Consider the following 23,205-nt stretch of genomic DNA (forward strand, 5'->3'; position numbering starts at 1 on the left):
ATAATAACCCTTTTAAATAGAGCATTATCTCATTTTACAGATGAAAATAACTAGCTTAGACAAGTTACGATACATACCACCCAGGATCATACAACTAGTTAGTAGGATAGGTGGAATTTAAACATAGTTCTGTCTGACCCCAGAGCATATACCCTTAATCACGCTCGACCACCAAAATGACTTAGGTATGTATATTAGTGTGCTAGAGCTGCCATAACAAAGTACCACACACTGTGGATAGCTTGAAATAACAGAAATTTATTATCTTATCATTCTAGAGGTTAGAAGTCTGAGGTCAAGGTGTGGTCAGGATTGGTTCCTTCTGAGGGCTGTGCAGGAGAATCTGTTCCATGCTTCTTGCCTAGCTTCTGGTGGTTTACTGGCAGTCCTTGATGTTCTTTGGCTTGTAGATGCATCACTTCGGTCTCTGCCTTCATGTTCATATAGAATTCTCCCTGTGTGCTTGTCTCTGTCCACATTTCCCTTTTTTACAAGGATACCAGTCATACTGGATTAAGACTCATATTAATGACCTCAGTTTATCTTGATTACCTTTGTAAAAATCCTGTCCCTAGGGTGGGGGGGGGGGTTCCTGCTCTGTCCCTGCCCATCACTACCCCAACTTTTTAAGAAAGAGAGACTTTTTCTCCATATAAGGTCATATGCTGAGATACTGGCAGTTAGGACTCCAGCATATCTTTTTTTTTTTTTTTTTGCGGTACGCGGGCCTCTCACTGCTGTGGCCTCTCCCATTGCGGAGCACAGGCTCCAGACGCACAGGCTCAGAGGCCATGGCTCACGGGCCCAGCCGCTCCGCGTCATGCGGGATCTTCCCGAACCTGGGCACGAACCCGTGTCCCCTGCATCGGCAGGCAGACTCTCAACCACTGCACCACCAGGGAAGCCCCAGCATATCTTTTTTGAGGGGACACAATTCAACCCATAACAGTATTTACGTATGTAAAACTAAAAGTGCGTGTGTATGTGTGTGTGTTTATATATACATTTTTTTTTCTATTTTAGCCCATCATACCTTTTGCAGTTTAATATGGGGCATATTGAAGTCCTTTTACAAAGGTAAGATCATTTAGATGGCATCTCAGAATTAAATAGTAATGTTAAAATAGTCCTTGTCAAGATCAGGGGAGACTACTTTCTCTTTGCCAGACCCTAGTTAATTAATTGATTATTTTATAAAATAGTGAAGCAGATATTCACAGCAGAGATAGAAATGAACCAAGGAGGTTTTTACAACAAAACCTCTTATTTTAAACTAAAGATAATTTTTAAATATTGTCTCCTAAGGAGGTTTCCAGTCATCTGCTTCTAAGGTTTCTTTGCTTATTTCAGAAGTTGATAAATTAAACCACCTCTATCCCACTGCAGCCTCGTCCGATCTAAGGAGGGGTGGTCAATAAAAGAAATTCATCCTTGGTTTTGCTTCATGGACACAATCTGTGAACTGCATCAAAAGGAAGGAAGTGTCTTAACTCCATCTTTTATAACTTAGATTATTGATAGTGGTATCATTCAATAGCTTTTCTCATTTGAGGCACTAATAAGAAGGAAGACTTCCCCTTTTTAAAAAAAATTACCAAGTAACAGGTATGCATAGTTTTCCCAGACAGATATTTAAGAATTTTGCCAAACTCTATATGCTTTGTTTTCTTTTTCTGTAACATGTTTAAATTATCTCTTGAGATCAGTCAGGGCCTTATCCTCTAGGAATACTGGTGACAGTTTATTAATCCCATCTCTTCCCAGGTGAAGGAAGATTTGTAACATGGCAAATGTCCAAAGCCTCAGCCTACAAGGCAGGAATTTCCAAGGGTCTCCTGGCACAAGTAGTTATTAACTCTGTAAATTTACTGTATTATGTATGTCTTAATGATTTTACATTTTTATTTAGCTTCTGTTATATTCATAAAATGAGAATATGTATTGATTTCAATCTTAAGTTCTATAGTCTTAAGATTTCCAAACTGTTTAGTCATTGAGCCAAAAAACATAACATTTTTAATTCCTTGTATGGTTAGAATAAGAACCTGGAGCCTGAGATAATATTTTTTGCCACAGATCTTAAATATTTAGTTAACAGTGATTGTAAAACTTAATAATCACAAATGGAAAGCATTTATATATATATATATATATATATATATATAAATAAAGAGAAGATCTTACCGATTAATCAATTAGAATACTTAGTATTATATCAGGTATAATTGATTTCTTAGCAGTTACTGTTGAAGATCTACTGATCTGATACCAGGAAATAAGCCCTGAATGGGCTGCTTTTGGTTAGATTTGGATATCAGTAGCCAAATCAAAAGACAGATCAAAGGTGGGTTAAGAATTTTGACTAGGTTCTTCAATAGAATTTCTCCTTAATATGTATTTTTTAAGTATTTAAATTTCAATTTTTGCTTTATTTTTCCTAAAATGAAGAATAATTCTGAAGCAATTTAGAAAACCATGTTGATAAATTTTAATATTCTCTTCCAGAACAGAAGAGTCTGTTTTCTCCAAAGGATTGGTAAGATTTGTTTGCACCCATTATAATTTAAATACATAGTCATGTTAACAAATACAGCTGTTGACTTTACCATATATGTATCTCTGCGTATATTTTCATCTGTAGTATCTGTTGGAGAATGGTTTATTGAGAATAGAGGACAACAGTCTACTTCACCAGTATTTAGAAATCAAGAGTTTTCTTACTGTACCTCAGGTAAGTAAAATATGTATTCTAATCTCGAAATAAGCCCCTTTCCTATTCTGAACTTAAGTAAAGGTCTTTTCAGACTCCTCTCTCACTTTCTTCTCCATATCCTTTGAAAACTCTAGTGCCTTGCCGTCCAATAGAACTTTTTGTGATAGTAAAATTGTCCTATTATCTGTGCCATACAGTTTGAAAGCCACTAGCCACATTGAACACTTGAGATGTTCACTTGAAATGTGGAACTGAATTCTAAATTTTATTTAATTTAAATTAATTTAAACTTAAATAGCTATATGTGGCTAGTGGCTTCTATAGTTGACAGCATAGCATCTAGTGGAAAAATATAACTTGTGTCCTCAACACTTTGGTTCTGTAGAAACCCTGGAAAATGAAGGTCCTTTACTTTTTTTTTTTTTTGCGTTACGCGGGCCTCTCACTGTTGTGGACTCTCCCGCCGCGGAGCACAGGCTCCGGACACGCAGGCTCAGCGGCCATGGCTCATGGGCCCAGCCGCTCCGCGGCACGTGGGATCCTCCCAGACCGGGGCACGAACCTGCGTCCCCTGCATCGGCAGGCGGACTCTCAACCACTGCGCCACCAGGGAAGCCCTCCTTTACTTTTATCATAACTCAAGTCCTCAGAACTCCATCAAGGCGTGTATAACTCATTACTACAAAGACATTTTTTTTTCCCTCCTGTGATTTATTTTGCCTGTTTATTAGTTATACTGTTTGTTAGTTATCATAGCCAAGTAGGTCTTACCGTAGATGTCAATGTAGAAAATTGTTTTTCCACTATTTAAATAGAAAAATATGGCTTTTGTTAGTATAATAAGCCTGATTATTTTAAATTAATGGATTATATTTCTGTATGTTCGGTTTCATTTTTTTTGCCACTCTAGACATAATTGAAAATTACGTCTAACGATATACTTTGTAACACTCACTCAATAGCACTTACAAAATGGATTGTACTAAGCTCCCTGTAGACAAAACAGTAGAATGAAAGGCTCAGGGAAAAATTTACTTCATCTTTAAATCTCTTGCCCTCATTTCTCTGAATTTTTAGTGTCCATTGATAATATAGTTGTTTCTTTGTAGTCAATATAATCTAACGTTTGAATTAAAATTTTTTTAATTTCCAGGGCTTAGTCAAAGTAATGACACTCTGCCCCACTGAGACACTGGTATGTAAATGTCTGGAACTAAATGAGTTACAGTGAGAAATTTTAATAAATAATCTTTAGTTTATATAACAATATTATTTGTTCCATTTTAGAGGAAAAAGGGTTTAGCTATGCTTCAGCTGTATATTAACAAGTTGGATCCACAAGGCAAATATACTTTATTTAGGTATGTATCAGTGGTTAATTGCGAAATGTGTGGTTGATTAAAAACCAAATTAATGCCATTAATTATTCTAGGTTACTGTATTTCGGTATGTTTTACATGTAATTCTTCTCTACTTGGAAGCCATATCATAATAAATTTTCTTCTCTGTGATAGGTAGTGAAGGGTTAATCAAAAATTATGGCTACATATATATATATTACATGAATAATAGTATATATTTCAGTTTAATTGAAATACTCTAAAATTAAAATAGACTTAGAAGATTAAACTGAGATTGGTGGGGCTCCTGCTAGAGCTTTACATATGTCAATAATGTCCATTATTCACAGTTGAAATTAATGGCTCTGGAGTTATAACTTTTTTTTTTTTTTTTTGGCGGTACGCGGGCCTCTCACTGCTGTGGCCTCTCCCGCTGCGGAGCACAGGCTCCAGACGTGCAGGCTCAGTGGCCATGGCTCACGGGCCCAGCCGCTCCACGGCATGTGGGATCCTCCTGGACCGGGGCAGGAACCCGTGTGCCCTGCATCGGCAGGCAGACTCTCAACCACAGCGCCACCAGGGAAGCCCTGAAGTTATAACTTTTGACAGGCTATATACACTTTAACAGTGGAGCTTATTAATAGTACTGTTTGAGGAGGAAAAGATTCTAGCAACTCTCTGAGTTGAAGATCAGCAAACTTTTTTAAAGGGCCATAAGTAAGTATAGTCTTTGTGGGCCACACGGTCTCTGTTGCAGCTGCTCAACTTTGTAGTGGGGGTAAGTGTGTTCCAATAAAACAAAACAGGCAGTAGGCTGGATTTGGCCTGCAGACCTTAGTTTGTTGATACCTAGGTAATAAAAATGAGTTAAAACCAAATTGGGGCAATATCAGAGTGCTAAGGAGTGTTCTTTGGGATTGGCCAATACTAGCACTCTTGATTTTATCTTTTTTTCATTTCTATTGATAGAGTCATAGCAGGTTTATGAAACCTCAGTTTGATGCTTATGTCTTCTGCCAGCTTCCTATTCTGATCTACCTGTATTCCTACCCCAAAATCTCCCCCTTCTTCTTAAGCTCATTACTGAGTTTCCTTTCTTTGCAATTAAGTTAGTCTAACCAGACTAGTCTAACAGGGAATAATTTGGGGAGTTTTTAGGCTATTACACTAGTGACCATCCTTGCCATGTTAAATCATTGCAACTATATGCATAAAAAGATTCAAATTTGGTTTAATAGAAATTTCGTGTCGGAAAGACCCAGTTAAAATAGAATTTGCCAGTTAGTGAGGGCAGAAATCATAATAGGTGACTTTGTAATTGGTTGATCACCTTGCTAATCGTATGCACTGGTTTTTGTATTCCTAGAAATAGCACATGCCCCATTTGAATTTGTAAAACTTTCATTATCATTTAATTATAATGCAGCCTAGATAATTTCAAATGTATTGTAATTTTGCTTTAAAGGTGCTTATTGAATACAAGTAATCACTCAGGTGTGGAGGCCTTTATTATTCAAAATATCAAAAATCAAATTGACATGTCATTAAAGGTAAGAGCATAACTAAGGTGTCATTTATCAATTTATTTTGTAGGATATATTTATTCATTTGTGGAATTTATTAATGTGGAATTTTGCTCTGTGGACGTTTTATATCTCTAGTATTAGGGTACAGGCATACCTCAGAGATAGTGTGGGTTTAGTTCCAGACCACCATGATAAAGCAAAAATCTCAGTAAAGCAAGTCACACAAATTTTTTGGTTTCCCCAGTGCATATCAAACTTAATTACACTATATTTTAGTCTGTTAAGTGCAATATTATATCTATAAAAAACAATGTACATACCTTAATTTTACAATACTTTATTTCTAAAAAATGCTAACCATCATCTGAGCTTTCAGTGACTTGTAATCTTTTTGCTGGTGGAGGGTCTTGCCTCAATGTTGATGGCAGCTGACTGATCAAGGCGGTGGTTGCTGAAGGTTGGGGTGTCTGAGGCAATTTCTTAACATGAGACAACAATGAAGATTGCCACACAGATTGACTCTTCCTTTCACGAATGATTTCTGTGTGACATGCAATGTTGTTTGACAGCATTTTACCTACAGTAGAACTTCTTTGAAAATTGGAGTCAATCCTTTCAAACTCTGCCACCGCTGTATCAACTAAGTTTATGTAATATTTTAAATCCTTTGTTGTTATTTCAACAGTCTTCATAGCATCTTCACCAGGAGTCCATTCCGTGTCAAGAAACAATTTTCTTTGCCCACCCATGAGAAGCAAGTCTTCATCCGTTCAGATTTTATCATTGAGATTGCAGCAATTCGGTCACATCTTCAGGCTCCACTTCTAATTCTAGTTCTCTTGCTATTTCCACCACATTTGTAGTTACTTCCTCCACTGAAGTCTTGAACTCTTCCTAGTCATCTTTGAGGGTTGGAATCAACTTCTTCCAAACTCCTGTGAAGGTTGATATTTTGACCTTTTCCCCATGAATCCGGAATGATTCCGGAAGGTTTTCAATTTGCTCTGTGCAGATCCATCAGAAGAATCACTGTCTATGGCAGCTATAGCTTTATGAAATGTATTTCTTAAAGAATAAGACTTTAAAGTTGAAATTGAAATTACTCCTTTTTCCATGGGCTGCAGAATGGATACTGTGTTGGCAGGCGTGGAGACAACATTAATCTCATTTTACATCTCCATTAGAGCTTTTGGGGGATGAGGTACATTGTCAGTGAGCAGTAATATTTTGAAAGTAGTCTTTTTTTCTGAGCAGTAGGTCTCAACAGTAGGGTTAAGATATTCAGTAAACCATGTTATAAACATATGCGCTGTCATCAAGGTTTTGTTGTTCCATTTATATAGCACAGGCAGAGTAGATTTGGCATGATTCTTACAGGCCCTAGAATTTTTGGAATGGTAAAGTTTAAGCATTGGCTTCAACTTCAAGCCACCAGCTGTATTACTCTGAGAGTCAGCCTGTCCTTTGAAGCTTTGAAGTCAGGAATTTTCTCCTCTAGCTGTGAAAGCCTACATGGCATCTTGTTTCAGTGTATGACTGTTTTCATCTACATTGAAAGTCTTTTGGTTAGTATAGCTACCTTCATTAATTACCTTAGCTGGATTTTCTGGATAACTTACTGCAGCTTCTATGTCAGCACTTGCTGCTTCACCTTGCACTTTTATGTTCTGGAGATGGCTGCTTTCCTTAAATCTCAAGAACCAACCTCTGCTAGCTTCAAGCATTTCTTCTGCAGCTTTCTCACCTCTCTTAGCCTTCATAAAATTGAAGAGTTAGGACCTTGCTCTGGATTACGTTTTGGCTTAATAGACTGTTGTGGCTGGTTTGATCTTCTATCCAGACCACTAAAACTGTCTCCATATCAGCAATAAGGCTGTTTCACTTTCTTATCATTCATGTGTTCACTGGAGCAGCACTTTTAATTTCCTTCAAGAACTTTTCCTTTGCCTTCACAGCTTGGCTTAACTGTTTGGCACAAGAGGCCTATCTCGGCCTTCGACATGCTTCCTCACTAAGCTTAATCATTTCTAGCTTTTGATAAATGAGACATATATGACTCTTCCTTTCACTTGAATACTTTGTAGGGTTATTAATTGGCCTAATTTCAATATTGTTGTGTCTCAGGGAATAGGGAGGCCCGAGGAGAAGGAGAGAGATGGGGGAATGGCCAGTCATTGGAGCAGTTGGAACACACACACAGCACGTTTTGATTAAGTTCATCGTCTTATATGAGCGTGGTTCATGGTGCCCCAAAGGAGTTAACGATTGTAACATCAGAGATCACTGATCACAGATCACCATGACAAATATATATTAATGAAAGTTTGAAAATTTTGAGAATATCAAAATGTGACACAGATGTGAAGTGAGTAAATGCTGTTGGAAAAATGGTGCTGATAGAGTTGCTTGACACAGAGTTGCCATAAACCTTCAATATGTAAAAAATGCAGTAAAGGGAAGTGCAGTAAAATGAGGTATGCCGGTATATTTTTTTCTCCATTTCTACTCTTTTTTAAAAACCTGGATTTTGAAATTTGTTAACTATAGATTTAAATTGTATTAATTTTTAAAACTGATAATATGACTTTTTTGTTTTGCTGTATACTTGTGAAATGTTAATGGAAACTGAAGTCTATTTGTGAATACTCAGTAATTCCATATAGAGAACAGAGAAAGAGCACACCAGTGCTTTCAAACTAGCAGAGTTTGTTCTAGGTGTCCAGAAATAGTGAATGAAAGAATGGAAATTAAAGTTAAAAATATATATTTTAAATGTGTAATAGCTTATTTTTGTAGTATCAAGGTATTAGAAAAACACATATATCTAACAACCTATTATTTAAAGCCTTTCTCAATTTTTCTTTTGCTTCTCAGAGAACATATAACAAATGGTTTACAGGACCGCAGCTGATTTCCCTTCTAGATTTGGTACTTTTTCTCCCAGAGGGTGCTGAAACAGATCTACTGCAAAACTCAGATAGGTGAGGTGACCATTACTAAGGTTCACGTAGTAAATTCAGAATAAAATGTGAAACCCCTGCTTTGGGAACCTAAACGAAAATAAAACGTATTTTTCTGTGATTTTATAATCAGTGGTTAGTTCATCAAATTACATAAAGATTTTCATATATTTAAGTAATTAGATATTATATAAACACAAAATTAAAAATTCTCCTTTCCAGAACTATGACTAACAGTATGATTTTGTACCTTTGATGTACCTAGCTCATAGAGATTTGGGACTATAGCACTGGTGACTAAACACTAAGAATTTCGTGTATATAACTTATAGAAGGCTTATACATTTGGATTTTATTTCGAGGACATACATCAATTTTTTTCATATACAACATGTAATTTTACTTTCAGTATACTCGAATGAACGTTGAGAAACGGTTGTAAGCATTTTTCAAAGGAATCTTAAAATTAAGGAAACAAAAGACGGTACTCTCGAACATTAAAGATAACAAGTCTCCCTTGGGGGAAAAACGAATAGTAATCTTCACAATTATATTTTGTGAACTTGGAGAACAAAAGTAATACGTTATGTTAAGGGGGTGAGATGTGTGATAAGATATTTTAGCAGTCCATCGCCTCAACCACTTGGCCACCTCGTCATTTGCTGATAAGGTATTTTAAAGGGAGAAGCTTCTAATGGCAAACATAATTGTGGAAATATACCCAAGGTTTTAACTTACCTTTATTCATTAAAATTGTTGATTATATGAAACTGTACTGTATGTAACAAATTATATATTTTTAATTAACAGGATAATGGCTTCATTAAACTTACTGAGGTATTTGGTTATCAAAGATAATGAAAATGACAATCAAGTAAGTGAATTTTTTGAAAAAAACTATTATTCAAATGCATAAGGAGCGTTTTGTATTTTCTTATCAATACCTACTTAAGCCATAATTAATATTTTACCCAGCTGTAAAGCTCCGACAAGTGCCAACAGTTCTTTCAACTTGAAGTTAATTCCCAGGAGCGCTTACCACCCCACATCCAGCCTTCCCTTTTCTTTTCCTGTTGTACCTCTGCTCTCTTGCTATAAACATTGCTTAACCTTGTTAGGTAGATAAGTTGCAGCTCCTAACTTAACTAACCTTTTGAAACTCAACATATATTTGCATATCTTGTTCATTAACCGCCATCTATTGCTCATGATTTAAGTCTGAGCTATATAAAATAAAATCATCTGATCATTTGATATCCCCTCATCAGAAATGACAAATTGAAGCATTTTCAGCACTAAATCCATTAACAGCACCTTTTGAATAATGTGTAGGCAGTTGAAATTTTTTAAAATAGTGCACCATTAGAGGTATTCAATAAATAGAAAACTATTTGAGGGAGATTTATCATACAGTAAAATTACATTTGCTTTTTATCTTCTCTTTCTACCTACTCTATTCTTTTTTTTTTGGCTGCATTTGGTCTTCGTTGCTGCGCTTGGGCTTTCTCTAATTGCAGAGAGTGGGCAGGCGGGCTTCTCTTGTTGTGGAGCACAGGCTGTAGGTGCTCGGGCTTCAGTAGTTGTGGCTCTCGGGCTCTAGAGTGCAGGCTCAGTAGTTGTGGCGCATGGGCTTAGTTGCTCCGCGGCATGTGGGATCTTCCTGGACCAGGCTTCAAACCCGTGTCCCCTGCATTGGCAGGCCGATTCTTAACCACTGTGCCACCAGGGAAGTCTCTACCTACTTTATTCTAATAGTTGCTTTTTGTGTATGTGTCATCTTATTAACTGTAACTACCTGGATTACATGCGTGGTTAAACTTTTTAGGAAGTAATAAATGAAATGCAAGTAATTGATTTTTATATAAGAATGCCAGAGGGTTTTTTTTCTTTTTTAATTTAAGTAAATCATAATTTGGGATCAAAAGTTTATGGAAAAAGTAGTAGTTTCCTTCCCTCAAACATAAAGGCAAGTTGAAAGAATTTTACAGCGATCACTGATGTACCCACCACCAAGATTCTACCGTTAACATTTTACTCTGCTTTTATCACTTATCCATACTTATCCATCTCTCCACCCTCTATCCATCCATTAGTCTCTTATTTTTTGATGCATTTCAAGGTAAACTGCAAACATCAGCATACTTTACCGTAAATATTTCAGCATGTATTTCATTAAGAAGAGTTAAATATTTGTCTATAGTTTTTCTTTGAGTTAAGTTTACATAAAATGAAATGCCCAAATTTTAATTGTACATTCACTGAGGTTTAATAAATGCTTAGATCTGTTATCCAAATCCTTACCAAATATAGAACATTATTATCATCACAAAAAGTTCCCTTTTATCCTCTCAGTTAATTCTGACGTCATCATTCCACACCCATCCCTAGCCCCTGCCAGTGGCAGCTCTATTCTGGCCAGGTGCTATCATTTATTCTCCCCCCCGCCACCCAGCGGTACTCAGGCCTCTCACTGTTGTGGCCTCCCCCGTTGCGGAGCATAGACTCCAAACATGCAGGCTCAGCGGCCATGGCTCACGGGCCCAGCCTCTCTGCGTCATATGGGATCTTCCCGGACTGGGGCACGAACCCATGTCCCCTGCATCGGCAGGCGGACTCTCAACCACTGCGCCACCAGGGAAGCCCTATCATTTATTCTTCACTATGCTATAAGTGCTCTTTAGTTTTTATTTTTCATAGACAGTGTTAGCACAGGAAGGATCTTTAACTTGCACAAGGGCATATACCTAGTAAGTGGCAGAAATAGCTATGACCCCAGGCAGTGACCAGAACCTTTGAATCACAAACTAAATCCTGACTCCTTTTTTGTGATAAAAAGAGAAAGATAACAAGTAAATTCAGTGGCAGTGGAAGCCCTGAGGCTTCAGGAAGATGTCCTTAGAGTATGGTATGAGTTTTTACTTTCATCAGGATGAGGCCATACCTAGAAATGATCTGATTTGCCTGACAGGACGAAAAAGAATCTTTTTGAATCTTTTTGATTAAGAGTGAGCACAGTGTACTACAGGGGCAGCAAACGGGCCTCTGCCTAGAGAGGGAAGGCAAAGCAGTTTTAGCATTGTGCAATGTCTACTATGATATCCACAGATAATGCCTCACATTTATTTGGCTTGAACATTGTACAGTGAAGAAAAGGATACAACCAGCTTATAAGATTGCTTTCTTATTTAATGGTTTTTAAAATTTTTTCTTAGGGATCAAATATTCCATAGTATTGCCATGCAAGTTACTGTAAGAATTATCATACCAAGGAAATTGGCCAAAAAATCAGTCCAAGATGGCAACCTAACATCTTTGAGGCAGCTTATTCATCATGGAAGCATTTCTTCCAAGTGCAGTCACAGTAGGTCATGTACATAAATGAGAGGCAAATCTGTCTGCTGTGGTTAATCAAAAAATAAGAGCCTTCTGAGTTTTAGAAATTGTGAGTAAAGGAGAAACAAAATGATACTCTAGTGATGCTGAATTGTGGGTAGTTTTATTCAAAAGGATTCCTACCAGTACCTATTTTTGAGCAGTTAAGTGTGCTGAGGTGGTAGCTAGTCAGATGAAAAGCTGAAAAGCAATCAGAAAGGTGTATAGAAAAATTAAATAAGAACAGGATCATTAAAATACAAAAAATGATTCATAATTGAATAATAATCCACTTCTTTCCCTGCTATATTGGGTTACTGTCAACTGACTTATTCTTTTCATAAATCACTCCCCTCCTTACCTTACTATTTCATGTCTCTTTGCATAAGTTGAAGGCACTTTCTCCCACACTTCAGTTTGACAGAACTTCTTGGACCTTGAACCTCCATCTATCTGTACTGATAAAACCAACTTAATTTTTAGACCCAGTGTTCCCTACTATTTGGTAGGTATCTTTAAGTAAGTGTTAATTGTTTAATTATAGTAATTTTTTCTGATACATAGGCCATAATAATTTATCCCTCACCGTCTGTCCCATCTGCTCATATCCTTTCCTGTCCACCTGCTTACCTATTCTTTTCCTAAATAATTTGTGATTGTAATATGTAGAATGGGAGCAGGGTCAAGGGAAGCAATGTAAGATTGTAAAGGCCAGAAGTATGTATCAGGAATTTAAAAAAATTGAATTATGTAATGTATGCATATATGCTTTTCATTTAGGAAAACACAACAAATATCTGGCATACAAACACATACTTATAGTTCTATATAATCCACATTTTACGTTCTCATTTAAATTGTTTCTTTCTTCAAGATTAAAACATATCCCTTGTGTGTTATTTGCAGATCCAAATGACTTAAGGTTATGCACATTCCTTAATATTACAAGTGATAGAAGTTCTACAATATTACTTCATAAATAAGAAGTGATACACAAATTAGAAAAGGGAAAACTGGGTCTTATTCATTTCCTTCTTTTTATTTCTTCATTATCATGGTTGACTGTGTCCTTTGCAAGGTCCCTGTCTGTTCTGGCAATAAATTTCACTGTGGTATAAAACTGCGTTTTCTCTTTTGTGAGACAGGCTGCAGTGAAATTTGAAATGTATAGTTAAGCTCTAGAACTGAAAAGATCTCAGAACTACTCCACCAGTGAGTTACTTGGGTATAAAATTTTAAAGTAAGCATTTGTGAACATTTCAAATTTTTATCCTTAGTACTATTTTTTAACATCTTGTTACTTTCTAGACACTGAAGATAAAAGAAATGTTAAGATGATTTTCTGGGCTTCCCTGGTGGCGCAGTGGTTGAGAGTCCACCTGCCGACGCAGGGGACGCGGTTTCGTGCCCGGGTCCGGGAGGATCGCACATGCCATGGAGCTGCTGGGCCCGTGAGCCATGGCCGCTGAGCCTGTGTGTCCGGAGCCTGTGCTCTGCAATGAGAGGCCCGCGTACCACAAAAAAAAAAAAAAAAAGATGATTTTCTTCGTAGTGTTTGTTTTTTTTTTAAAGATCTAGTAATCTTAATGTAGGAGAGAGAAAATATTCTTATTTCCATAGCTTCTTCACTCCTACATGCTTCTAAAAATATTACTGTTGTTCATCACATGAAAAATTTGTGGAATTATGCTGAACAGAATGTGCACAAATTTTCTTTAGCCTAATTTTGGCACATTTTATTACCTTATTATAAGTTTTAGATTATGGGCTGTGTATTAAATTATTGCCATTAAGAACAACTGAAGTCTTAATAAAGACCTCCTAGTGTTACACTGTCCAATAGACAGTAGCCACATGTGACTATTTAAATTTTATTTTTTTAAAATGTTTAATTAAAAATTCAGTGCCTCCTTAGCATTGGACAGGGCCATTCTAGATTATTGTTTCTCAGCATATGGTCCTAATCAAAATCAGCTGGGTATCTTATATAATTCGATTTGTAAAAAGTCTTGATACATACTTGTTTAGATTGATTTTTAAAATGCATGAAGACATAATATGTTAATTAAAAAGGAAGTATAAATACAGCACAGATTGAAAAACAGGAAGAAAATTACATGAAAACATACCAGTAAATTTGGAAACGTCAATAAAATAGAATTTGTTAGAAAATATAATCTAACAAAACTGCCACAATCTACTAAGAGAAATCACAAGGTCAGATAATTTTTACCATAATTTCAAGAAACAGATACTCAAGTCTTATATAAAATGTTCAAAAGACTAGAAAAAGAATAGTTGTGCTTAATGTTATGCATCTGTTTAGTAAGATATAACCTTAATACCAAAACAGACTAGGATAGTATGCTGAAGTAAAGTTACAGGCTCATCTCACTTATGAATATAGATACTAATATTACCAAACCAGATCTAGCAAAAAAAATTTTTTTTAAGTCATTGGACTAAGTTGGTTTTATTCCAGTAATGTGAGGTAATGTAATTCATAGGTTAAAGTAGAGGAAATACATAGTTACAGGAAAAAAAAAAGCATTTGGTACATTCAATACATAATCGTGATAAAAATTCTTAGTCAACCAGAAAATAGTTTTATTTTAATTGCAACAAAAATATGAGATACTTAGGAAAACATGTAAAAATATGTACAAAACTTTTTGAGGAAAATTATAATACTTTATAGAGAGATATAAAAAAATATATAAGTAGAGATTTGAATACGTATGTGGATGGAAAGATTTGGTGTCTTAAAGTTGTCAGTTCTCAAATTAATCTAAAAATTCAGTATAATTCAAAACACCCATTAGTTTTTTAAAATGGAATTTGATGATTGATTATAAGTTTCATATGGAACAGTTAAGGGCCGAGCACCTTTGAGGAGCAAGGTGTGTGGACAGGAACTTGCCTTGCCAGATATCATAATTTATTATAAAGCCACAGTAGTTTAGAGTAGTATTGCCATGGGACTGGATAGATTGACTAGTAGAAAACAGTAGAGAATCTAAAAATAGATATCTGTGGAAAATATATATAATAGATATATATGATGCTGCTGCTAATGGTAGCTTACATTTATTAAGAACCATTTGCCAAGTTGTGCTTTAAGCACATATTAACTCATTTAATCCTCCTGCAAGGTATTACTTTTTAGTATGAGGAAGGTATGAGGAAATTGAGGCATAGTGAGGGTAAGCAGAACTTGCTCAAAGTCACGTAGCTAGTGAAGGAGCCAGTTTTTGCACTTGGGCAATCTCCAAGAGCTAACATTCTTAATTACACCATTGCACTGAACTTCCTGTCTGAAATGGAGATGCCATTACAAATTGGAAGGAAAGAATAGGACTCTTCAATAGATGATGCTGGGTAATTTGTCATATGTATGGGGAAGGGGGGGTTAGATGCCTATTTCACATATACAAAACAAAATTCCAAACAGATTAAAGACTTAACATTGAAAATGGACTTAGAAATTTTTAGAACACATTATAAGAGAAGATCTGTGTGACCTAAGGGTTTCTTAAGTAAAAAAGCACTAACCACAAAAAAGTAGATTGATAATAACATTGAAACTAAAACCTATTCAAGAAAAGAAAATGTGTACAAATTGAAAAAGCCACAAAAAGAGAAAAAAAAGTCTTCCTTTCTCCATCCAATAGTTAGTATCAAAAAAATAACTACAAAGCAAGAAGAAAAAGACCACAAATCAGCAAAATAGGTAAAGGATACACACATTGTAAGGCAGCTCACAGAAGAGGAAACCCAAATGGCCAATAACCACAAGACAAGATTCCCAGTATCACTAGTGTTTATGGAAGTGTAACTTAAAACTGCAGTAAGATACCACTGCACACCCATCAAAATGGCGAATGTTAAAAAAGGTGGGTAGCATAGGTTAGGATCCAGCACAGTGATGAAACAAAGCGGATAATCCTTTTTGGGCAATTTGGCATTATCCAGTGGAGTTGAAGAATAAATACTCTTAACTCAGCAACTTCTCTCCTAAGCTATATAATTAGAGCAGTGTTCTTCAAATTGCTGGTCATAACCAAGCATATTAGAGTCATTAAATCAATTTAGTGGTTCAGACTGGCAATTTTTACAAAATGAAATAGAATATAATTGAAACATCAGGTTGCTTGCACAGATTCTTAGTAAGAGTTATGGTTATTGCAGCAAATTTTGTGGTCAATTGCAATGAACGGTGTTTGAAAGTGGAGGGGATATGAAAGATTGGCTAGGAATAAGATGCATGTTGCTTACCAATATCTCTTATGATGTATTTAGTGGTCAGTTAGCAGAAAGGCTATGCTACTGTACAGTTTAACTTTATAGTAACAGTATGTAGTTAATTGGGAAATAAATTGTACCTGCTGTCAGTAAAATTGTGAAGTTTTACAAGCAAATTATTTTAATCTGTATTTTCAGAATGAACTTTTATTGAGGGAGATATATTTTTTTCAAATTCATGACAATAACAAAAATAAGTGAAAAATACAGAAACATGTTCAACATTCAACTGTATCTGAAACTGAAGAGTGACAAAATTCAAAAAAGTATTGACTCTATAATTAGTAAACTTAGCCTTAATTTGAGCCACATTCTAAAGAGAAAGAAAATGAATGTAAGACTTTAAAGCTAAGACTATTTAAGATAGTTTCATCAAAAGTAAATACCCAATGAAAATGATAGTCTAATTTTTCTTGCAAATGAAAGCATAAAACCTTCAAAATTAGAGACAGCTAGAAACAACATGCTGAACTTGTGAATGAGGCCCCCTAATGTTTTGAAAGATGAAAAGTTACCAACATTCTTTTAGTCTCTGTAGAGGTAGAAAAGAAACCTTATTATCAGTGTATATAATTGCGTGTTATTTGGCAAATGAGAAAATGGCTCATTTGGACCTGGAAAGATTATTTTCCCAGCATATACAGTGTTTGTGTCTATTTATTTATTTAGAAGTATGTTTTAATGGTAATGTGATGTTTTATCAAATCTGTATTGCAAAACATGTATGCAAAGGTTATGATGCTTCTTGATGAGACTTATTATAAATTGTGCAACACTTAAATTGATAGCTGGTATTTGCAAAACAATATGATGTTGTATTGTTTCAGCTCAACCTTACACACACCTAAAGATTACCTACATTTACTGAATTGGAAACATACTGTGGGTCATTAAAACTTAAAGCAGAAAATTTTTTACAGGAATGACAAGTAACAGAACTATGGGCAATTATCTTTTTAAATTGTCAGAAGCACTACCAAAGTTGTTTGAAGTCAGTGTATTTTTTTTTGGAAAGCTTTGCTATCCAAGGAAATCCCTCTGGATATTATAAATATCTTGTAAAAGTGGTGAAAATTGTTAATTTTAAAGGTTCACTGATTAACCAAACTCTTGAAACTTTTTTCAGTGATTAGAGCTAAGCATGACCATTGTATCATATCAAAATTCATTTATTGTTCCTATGGAAAGTTCTAAGTAGGGCATAAGAACTCAGGAATAATATTCATGTTTTTCTAGTTGGAAAGCAATCTTATGTGGCAGATATTTTCAAAGATAATATTGAGTGGCAAAATTGACATGTGTCTGATTTTCTGGCATGCCTAAGAAATGAAATCTGAAACCGCAGGAAGACATGATTATATATTTCAGTATGTTAAACTTATCTGTCGGTTGTAGAAGACATTACTGTTATAGAAGGAAGGCTTAAATGTAATTGCTTTAACTAATATATGTTTCTGACATTACTGAATAGAATTTATTAATGAATTCAGTCTGAATATAAAATTAGATTTATTGTTACATCTCATTTCTCTGTTGTAAACTTTTAATCATTACTTTCTAAAGGAGAAATTTAAAACATTCAAGAAAAATGTTTGATAAAAGATACATTTCCTTTTAAAAATCCTGAATCAGTAGTTAGGTTAAACCTGTTGGCTGAAGAAAATTAATTAGTGAAGCTTAGTTATTCATTTACACCAAAGAATGAATATAAGACATTAAATTTATCATTTTGGGAATAAGATTTCAAATAATTTCTATTACTAAGTAGGAGTGAAAGAAAATTTTTTCAACTTAGACCAACTTTTTTTTAAAGGAAACTTTTTCCTGTATTCTGGATATAAGTCCTTTATTAGGTTTGGTTTTTGTAAATATTTTCTTCCAGTCTGTGGCTTGTATTTTCATTATCTTAATAGAATTTTTCAAAGAGCAGAAATTTTAAATTCTGATGAAGTCCAGCGTATCAGTTTTGTTCTTTTAAATGATTTATGCTTTTTTGGGTTCTAAGAAATCTTTGCTTAACCTAAGGTCACAAATTTTCTAATAGAAGTTTTATAGTTTTAGATTTTATATTTATGTTTATGATCCACTTCAAGTAAATTTTTTATATGGTGAAGAAGTATGGGTTAAGGTTTTGTTTCAACTCCAGCTCTATTTGTTGAAAAGGCTATACTTAACTTGCATTGTCTTGGCACCTTTGTCAAAAATCAGTTGATCATATAAGTGTGGGTATATACTTTTGTATTCTGTTCTGTTCCATTGACCTATGTCTCTTCTTTCACTAGTACCACACTATCTTAATTACTGTAGCTTTATAGTAAGTCTTACACTCAAGTAGTGTGAGTCTACCAACTTCTTTCTTTAAAAAAATTTTTGGCTGTTCTAGATCCTTTGCTTCTCCATATGAATTTTAGAATAATTTTGTCAGTTTTACCTGTAGAGGAAAAACATTCCAGTGTTTCTGCTCTACTCTCAGTACTTCACTTCATTTTTTACACTTCTGGTCACCAAATGTGTAGTGATTTTCCCATAGCGAGCAATTTTTTTTGACACCAAGTAGATGTCCTACAATTCAGTCCCCTTCTGACACTCTACCTGGAGATAGCATCAGATTACACAGGCTAAGGGCTCAGTCCCACAACATTATCCCCCTTCCGTTACCAATCATAAGTCCAGGTATTGATCTGTGCTGCTGACAGACTGGCTGTCAGTCAGAGGTTCCCACGACCCCTTCCTCAGGTTCGATTAATTTGCTAAAGCTGTTCACAGAACTTCAAGAAAACATTTTACTTACTAGATTACCAGTTTATTATAGAAGGATGTAATTCAGGAATAGCCAGATGGAAGAGATGCATAAGGCAAGGTATGAGGGAAGGAGCGCTGAGTTTTCATGCCCTCTCCTAAACTACTGTCCCAGCACCTCTACGTGTTCACCAACCCAGAAGCTCTCTGAACCCCATCCTTCTGAGTTTTTATGGAGGCTTCATTACATAGGCATGATTCATTAATTCACTGGCCATTGGTGATTGAGCTCAGTCTCCAGCCCCTCTCTCCTACCAGGAGTTTGTGGTGAGAGGAGCTGAAAGTTGGAACCCTTTAATCACATGGTTGATTCCTCTGGCAACCAGCCCCCATTCTTATTAGGGGCTTTCCAAAAGTCATATTCATGGCTGAAAGGGCTTGTTATAAATAACAAAAGACAGTTTTACTGTTCTTAGGAAATTCAAGAGTTTTAGGAGCTCTTTGCCAGGAACAGGATGGAGACCAAATACAGTATATATTTATTATAAATCACAATATCACTGTACTATGAAGAGTTACACAGTAGTGATTCCATTTATATGACATTCTGGAAAAGGCAAAAATTATATAAACAAAAATCAGACCAGTGATTCTCTGGGGGTGGGGGAAGAAAACTGACTACAAAGGGGCACAAGGGAACTTCTGGGGTCATGAAACTATAGTGGTGGTGGTTATACAACTATATATCTTTGTCAAAACTCAGAACTGTACAGCTAAAAAATGTTTATTTTACTGTATGTAAATGATACCTTAATACACCAGACATTAAAAAATAATATATAAAAAGGAAAGGACCAGGCTATATTTGATGTTATAAATAGAAAGGACATTCTGTGAAACTTTTGTTTCAACTATATAAATAAATGTGAGTTGTGATGTAAATTATATTTCTTACTGTGGGCCATGGTAAAAATATTTTGAAAAACGCTACCCTAGAAAAACTTTTATTCCATGTGAATAGGAAAACGTATGCAGCAATTTCAGGGAGCATTGTTTGAAGTACTAAAAAAACTAGTAACAGGATAAAAGGTATAGTATAATGGGATGCCTATATACTAATTAAAATGAAAGGATTAGAGCTATAACATAAATAACCCTCAAAAACAGGATTGAACAAAAGGGAGCTAACGCAGGATATGTACACTGTGATATCATTTGTATAAGTTTTAAACATGAAAAACTGTGATATATTGTATAAATTAAGAATACTAAAACCTCAAGTTTTAGAAAATGTTACATAGCTTAGTTAATGGCTTTCTCTTGGATAAAGAGGGCTTCAACCATATCTGATGTATTTTGTAAAGTAAATATGGTAGGATGTTTACATTTGACAAAGCTAGGTGTGAGTAAAAAGGTGTTTTCTCTATATTCTTTATGTCTGAATGTGTTTTAATCTGTAGAGGGTCATCAGTAACCTCTGTAGCCTTGAAAGCCATCCGTGATATTGGCCAGTAGTAGTGGGTTCTACTTTTAAGCTTAGAGGTAAAGGGAAACAACGTTTAAAAAAGTGGGGGCGGGATAGAGAAAGGTAAAGAAAATGCTGGAGAGAGAGGGAGGAACATAAGAGAAATGAGAGCAGTGGGTGCGCGTGGTAGAGTAACATACTTGACATCCTGTGTGACTACTGGTTGAAGTTTCTGCTGTACTAATGCGTAACCCACGTTTCCATGTGAGGACAAGAAAACTTACAATTTCAATGGAAGTTTAAAAACATTAAAAAATGTTTTTTAAAGTATACAATTAAAACAGTTCATTGTTTAAAAATCAGGATAAATAAGCAAAAAGTAATAATCAAAATCTCACCATTTATTTTTGACATTATAGTGTATGCCCTTTTAGGCTTTATACCAGCAAATCTGTACATACTTCTTTTTTAAAAAAGATCATATTATATGAGTCATGCTGTAACCTTTTTTCCACTCACCAATATGTATTGAAGAACACTATTTTAACGGCTGTGTAGTTTTCCATTGTGTGGATATACAATTTACCCTGCTCCTGTTGTGAAAAATTGTCATTACTTACAACTTTTCACTACTTAAACATATTTTTATAAACATCTCTTCAGTGGAATCATTATAACATACATATTTAATTCTTCCCCAGATTAAGTTCATAGATTCTGAGTGAAAAAGTATGCATATTTTTGAGGTTTTGGATTCTTGATAGTTCCTCTCAAGAACTCCACTTTTCCTAGCAATATAGGAATAATGAGAAAGGACAGATTTAAATTAAAAGGATATATGTGACAGTGAAATTATAAATTATTCAACACAGACATGTGTAGATTTTATTTTGGAGGGCTATATGTGTTAAATGTTATATACTACCTGGATCAAAATAAGTTCATTACAAAATAGATTTTCATGTGATCCAGTTCTAGTTAAGGATAACTGGATTCCTAAGTTTCCCTTTTTTGCCTAAGGTACTTTCCTTTGTAATAAGTACCTGGAAACTTAGCAATACCAATGAATTTTCTTTGTCTTCCTTCTTTTCTTTTTTTTTTAAAATTAAGACTTTATGATTCCCTTCCTGTAGTACTATAGGAGGAAATGCTCTTGGAATAAAAACCTCTAATACAAATGACAAAATAACCCTAAGCTGTCCTAGGTAGGTAAAATCTCCATGTATATTGGTCCCCAAGAAAGTCTGTATCAGCTTTGTGTTAGAAAAGTTTCCATCAATAGAGAAGAAGAATCCCCTGGAACTAGATATGTGACAGGAATATCATTTGAAAGATAAAGAGTTGAAGGGACTTATAAGGTACAGTCATTGTGGGGATGGTTTATAAAAATAAAGAGAGATGTCTCAGACCGTGTGGATTATTTTCAAATAATTTTCTCATGGATAAAACTTCTAAGTTGCAGATCTCAAAACCAGGAGCTATCCAAATGGCACAGTAATGAGTGTATGAACAAGTTCATTTTTGTTTTGACTGGTATTTAGATAAAATAACTAGATGTAGTAATGAATGTATTATTAAACAGTCAACTCTACCTTGAAAGGCAAGGATCATGTCTTACTCATTTCTGTTTCTCCAACTGTCAGCACATGTTTAATACTAGTAGGCAATCAATACATCTTGAACCAAATAACTAATTGTTTCATTAATTCTTCCAAACAGACTGGATTATGGACAGAACTCGAAAAGATTGAGAATAATTTCTTAAAGCCACTCCATACAGGTCTTAATATGTCAAAAGCACATTATGAAGCAGAAATTAAAAATAGCCAAGGTTGGTAATGTGAAGTTTCATTTTCAGTTAGGTCTAAAAATTAGTCATATTTTTTTGAACTGTCATTTATATTCAAAATAAAGAACTTTATCTTGTACTTGTCTAACTTAGAGCAAACAGGGAACTGTGATAGCTAAGTCATTTTATTTATAATTAAAATGTTTCTTGGCAAATCTGTATGCCAGTTAACACTGAAATTGGGTTAACAAAGATTTAAACCAAACTGAAGCATATTCTGGTTTCAAACCTCAAGGTCTGATTAAGTATCTAATTGTATCACAAGTATTTCTGTTTGGATGTCATTGTACTTCCTTTAGTATTGTGGGGTCCATCCCCCACTTCACCCTCTACTCAGTACAAATTATGAAAAAGAATCTTAGATCCGGAATTACTTTTTAAAGTCAGCAATTCTATTATAATAATCTTGTGGTCTTTTCCATTTCACTATGGTGGTATTTCTGTAGGCATTACTAAAAATTTTGTCATTTTTAGTGTGACAGGTATATTTCTGATCTTATATTGAAGAAAAAAGTTTTAAAATTTTCATTCATCTTGTACATGCCAAAATACTATTCACCTAAACATTTATTCACATGTTGCAGAATTTTAATATTTTTGTTTGTTCATAGCTTGATTTTAGCATATCCTGAGCTATTAAACACTAAGGCTTAATTTACGCAAATAACTGGCATTTTTTAAGTTAGTAAATGATTAAAGTAGCTTATAAATTTATTATTGAAATCTGAGAGTTTTTTTTAATGATTAACTGTGACACGATTTTTTTTTTCTCTTACAGAAGTCCAGAAGTCTAAAGATCTTTGTTCTATAACTGTAGGTAGAGAAGAGATCCCGAATATGCCTCCTGAAATGCAGCTTAAGGTAGATACGAAATTTTCCTAAGCTACATACAGCTGAAGTCTTTTCTTTTTGCTTTGTTTTGCTTTAAAGGCAGCCTTA

At 34.9% G+C, this 23,205-nt stretch overlaps 1 protein-coding gene across 3 annotated transcripts in view; it reads left to right on the plus strand.

The window, feature by feature from the left end:
* The window catches only part of GLMN (glomulin, FKBP associated protein), a 42,645-nt gene that overhangs the window by 18,608 nt on the left and 832 nt on the right, over positions 1–23,205 (plus strand). For 2 of the 3 annotated variants that reach the window (XM_019919883.3, XM_073811132.1), the window contains exons 9-18: positions 1,024–1,077; positions 2,506–2,536; positions 2,642–2,731; positions 3,867–3,908; positions 4,001–4,074; positions 5,519–5,603; positions 8,454–8,560; positions 9,350–9,413; positions 22,137–22,248; positions 23,045–23,127. In XM_019919883.3, the coding sequence (XP_019775442.1) occupies positions 1,024–1,077; positions 2,506–2,536; positions 2,642–2,731; positions 3,867–3,908; positions 4,001–4,074; positions 5,519–5,603; positions 8,454–8,560; positions 9,350–9,413; positions 22,137–22,248; positions 23,045–23,127 (742 nt within the window). The remainder of the gene's footprint in view (positions 1–1,023; positions 1,078–2,505; positions 2,537–2,641; positions 2,732–3,866; positions 3,909–4,000; positions 4,075–5,518; positions 5,604–8,453; positions 8,561–9,349; positions 9,414–22,136; positions 22,249–23,044; positions 23,128–23,205) is intronic. The other variant, XR_004528294.2, reaches the window with a different exon arrangement.

Source organism: Tursiops truncatus, chromosome 1, assembly GCF_011762595.2.
Source record: "Tursiops truncatus isolate mTurTru1 chromosome 1, mTurTru1.mat.Y, whole genome shotgun sequence".
Classification (NCBI taxonomy): domain Eukaryota; kingdom Metazoa; phylum Chordata; class Mammalia; order Artiodactyla; family Delphinidae; genus Tursiops; species Tursiops truncatus.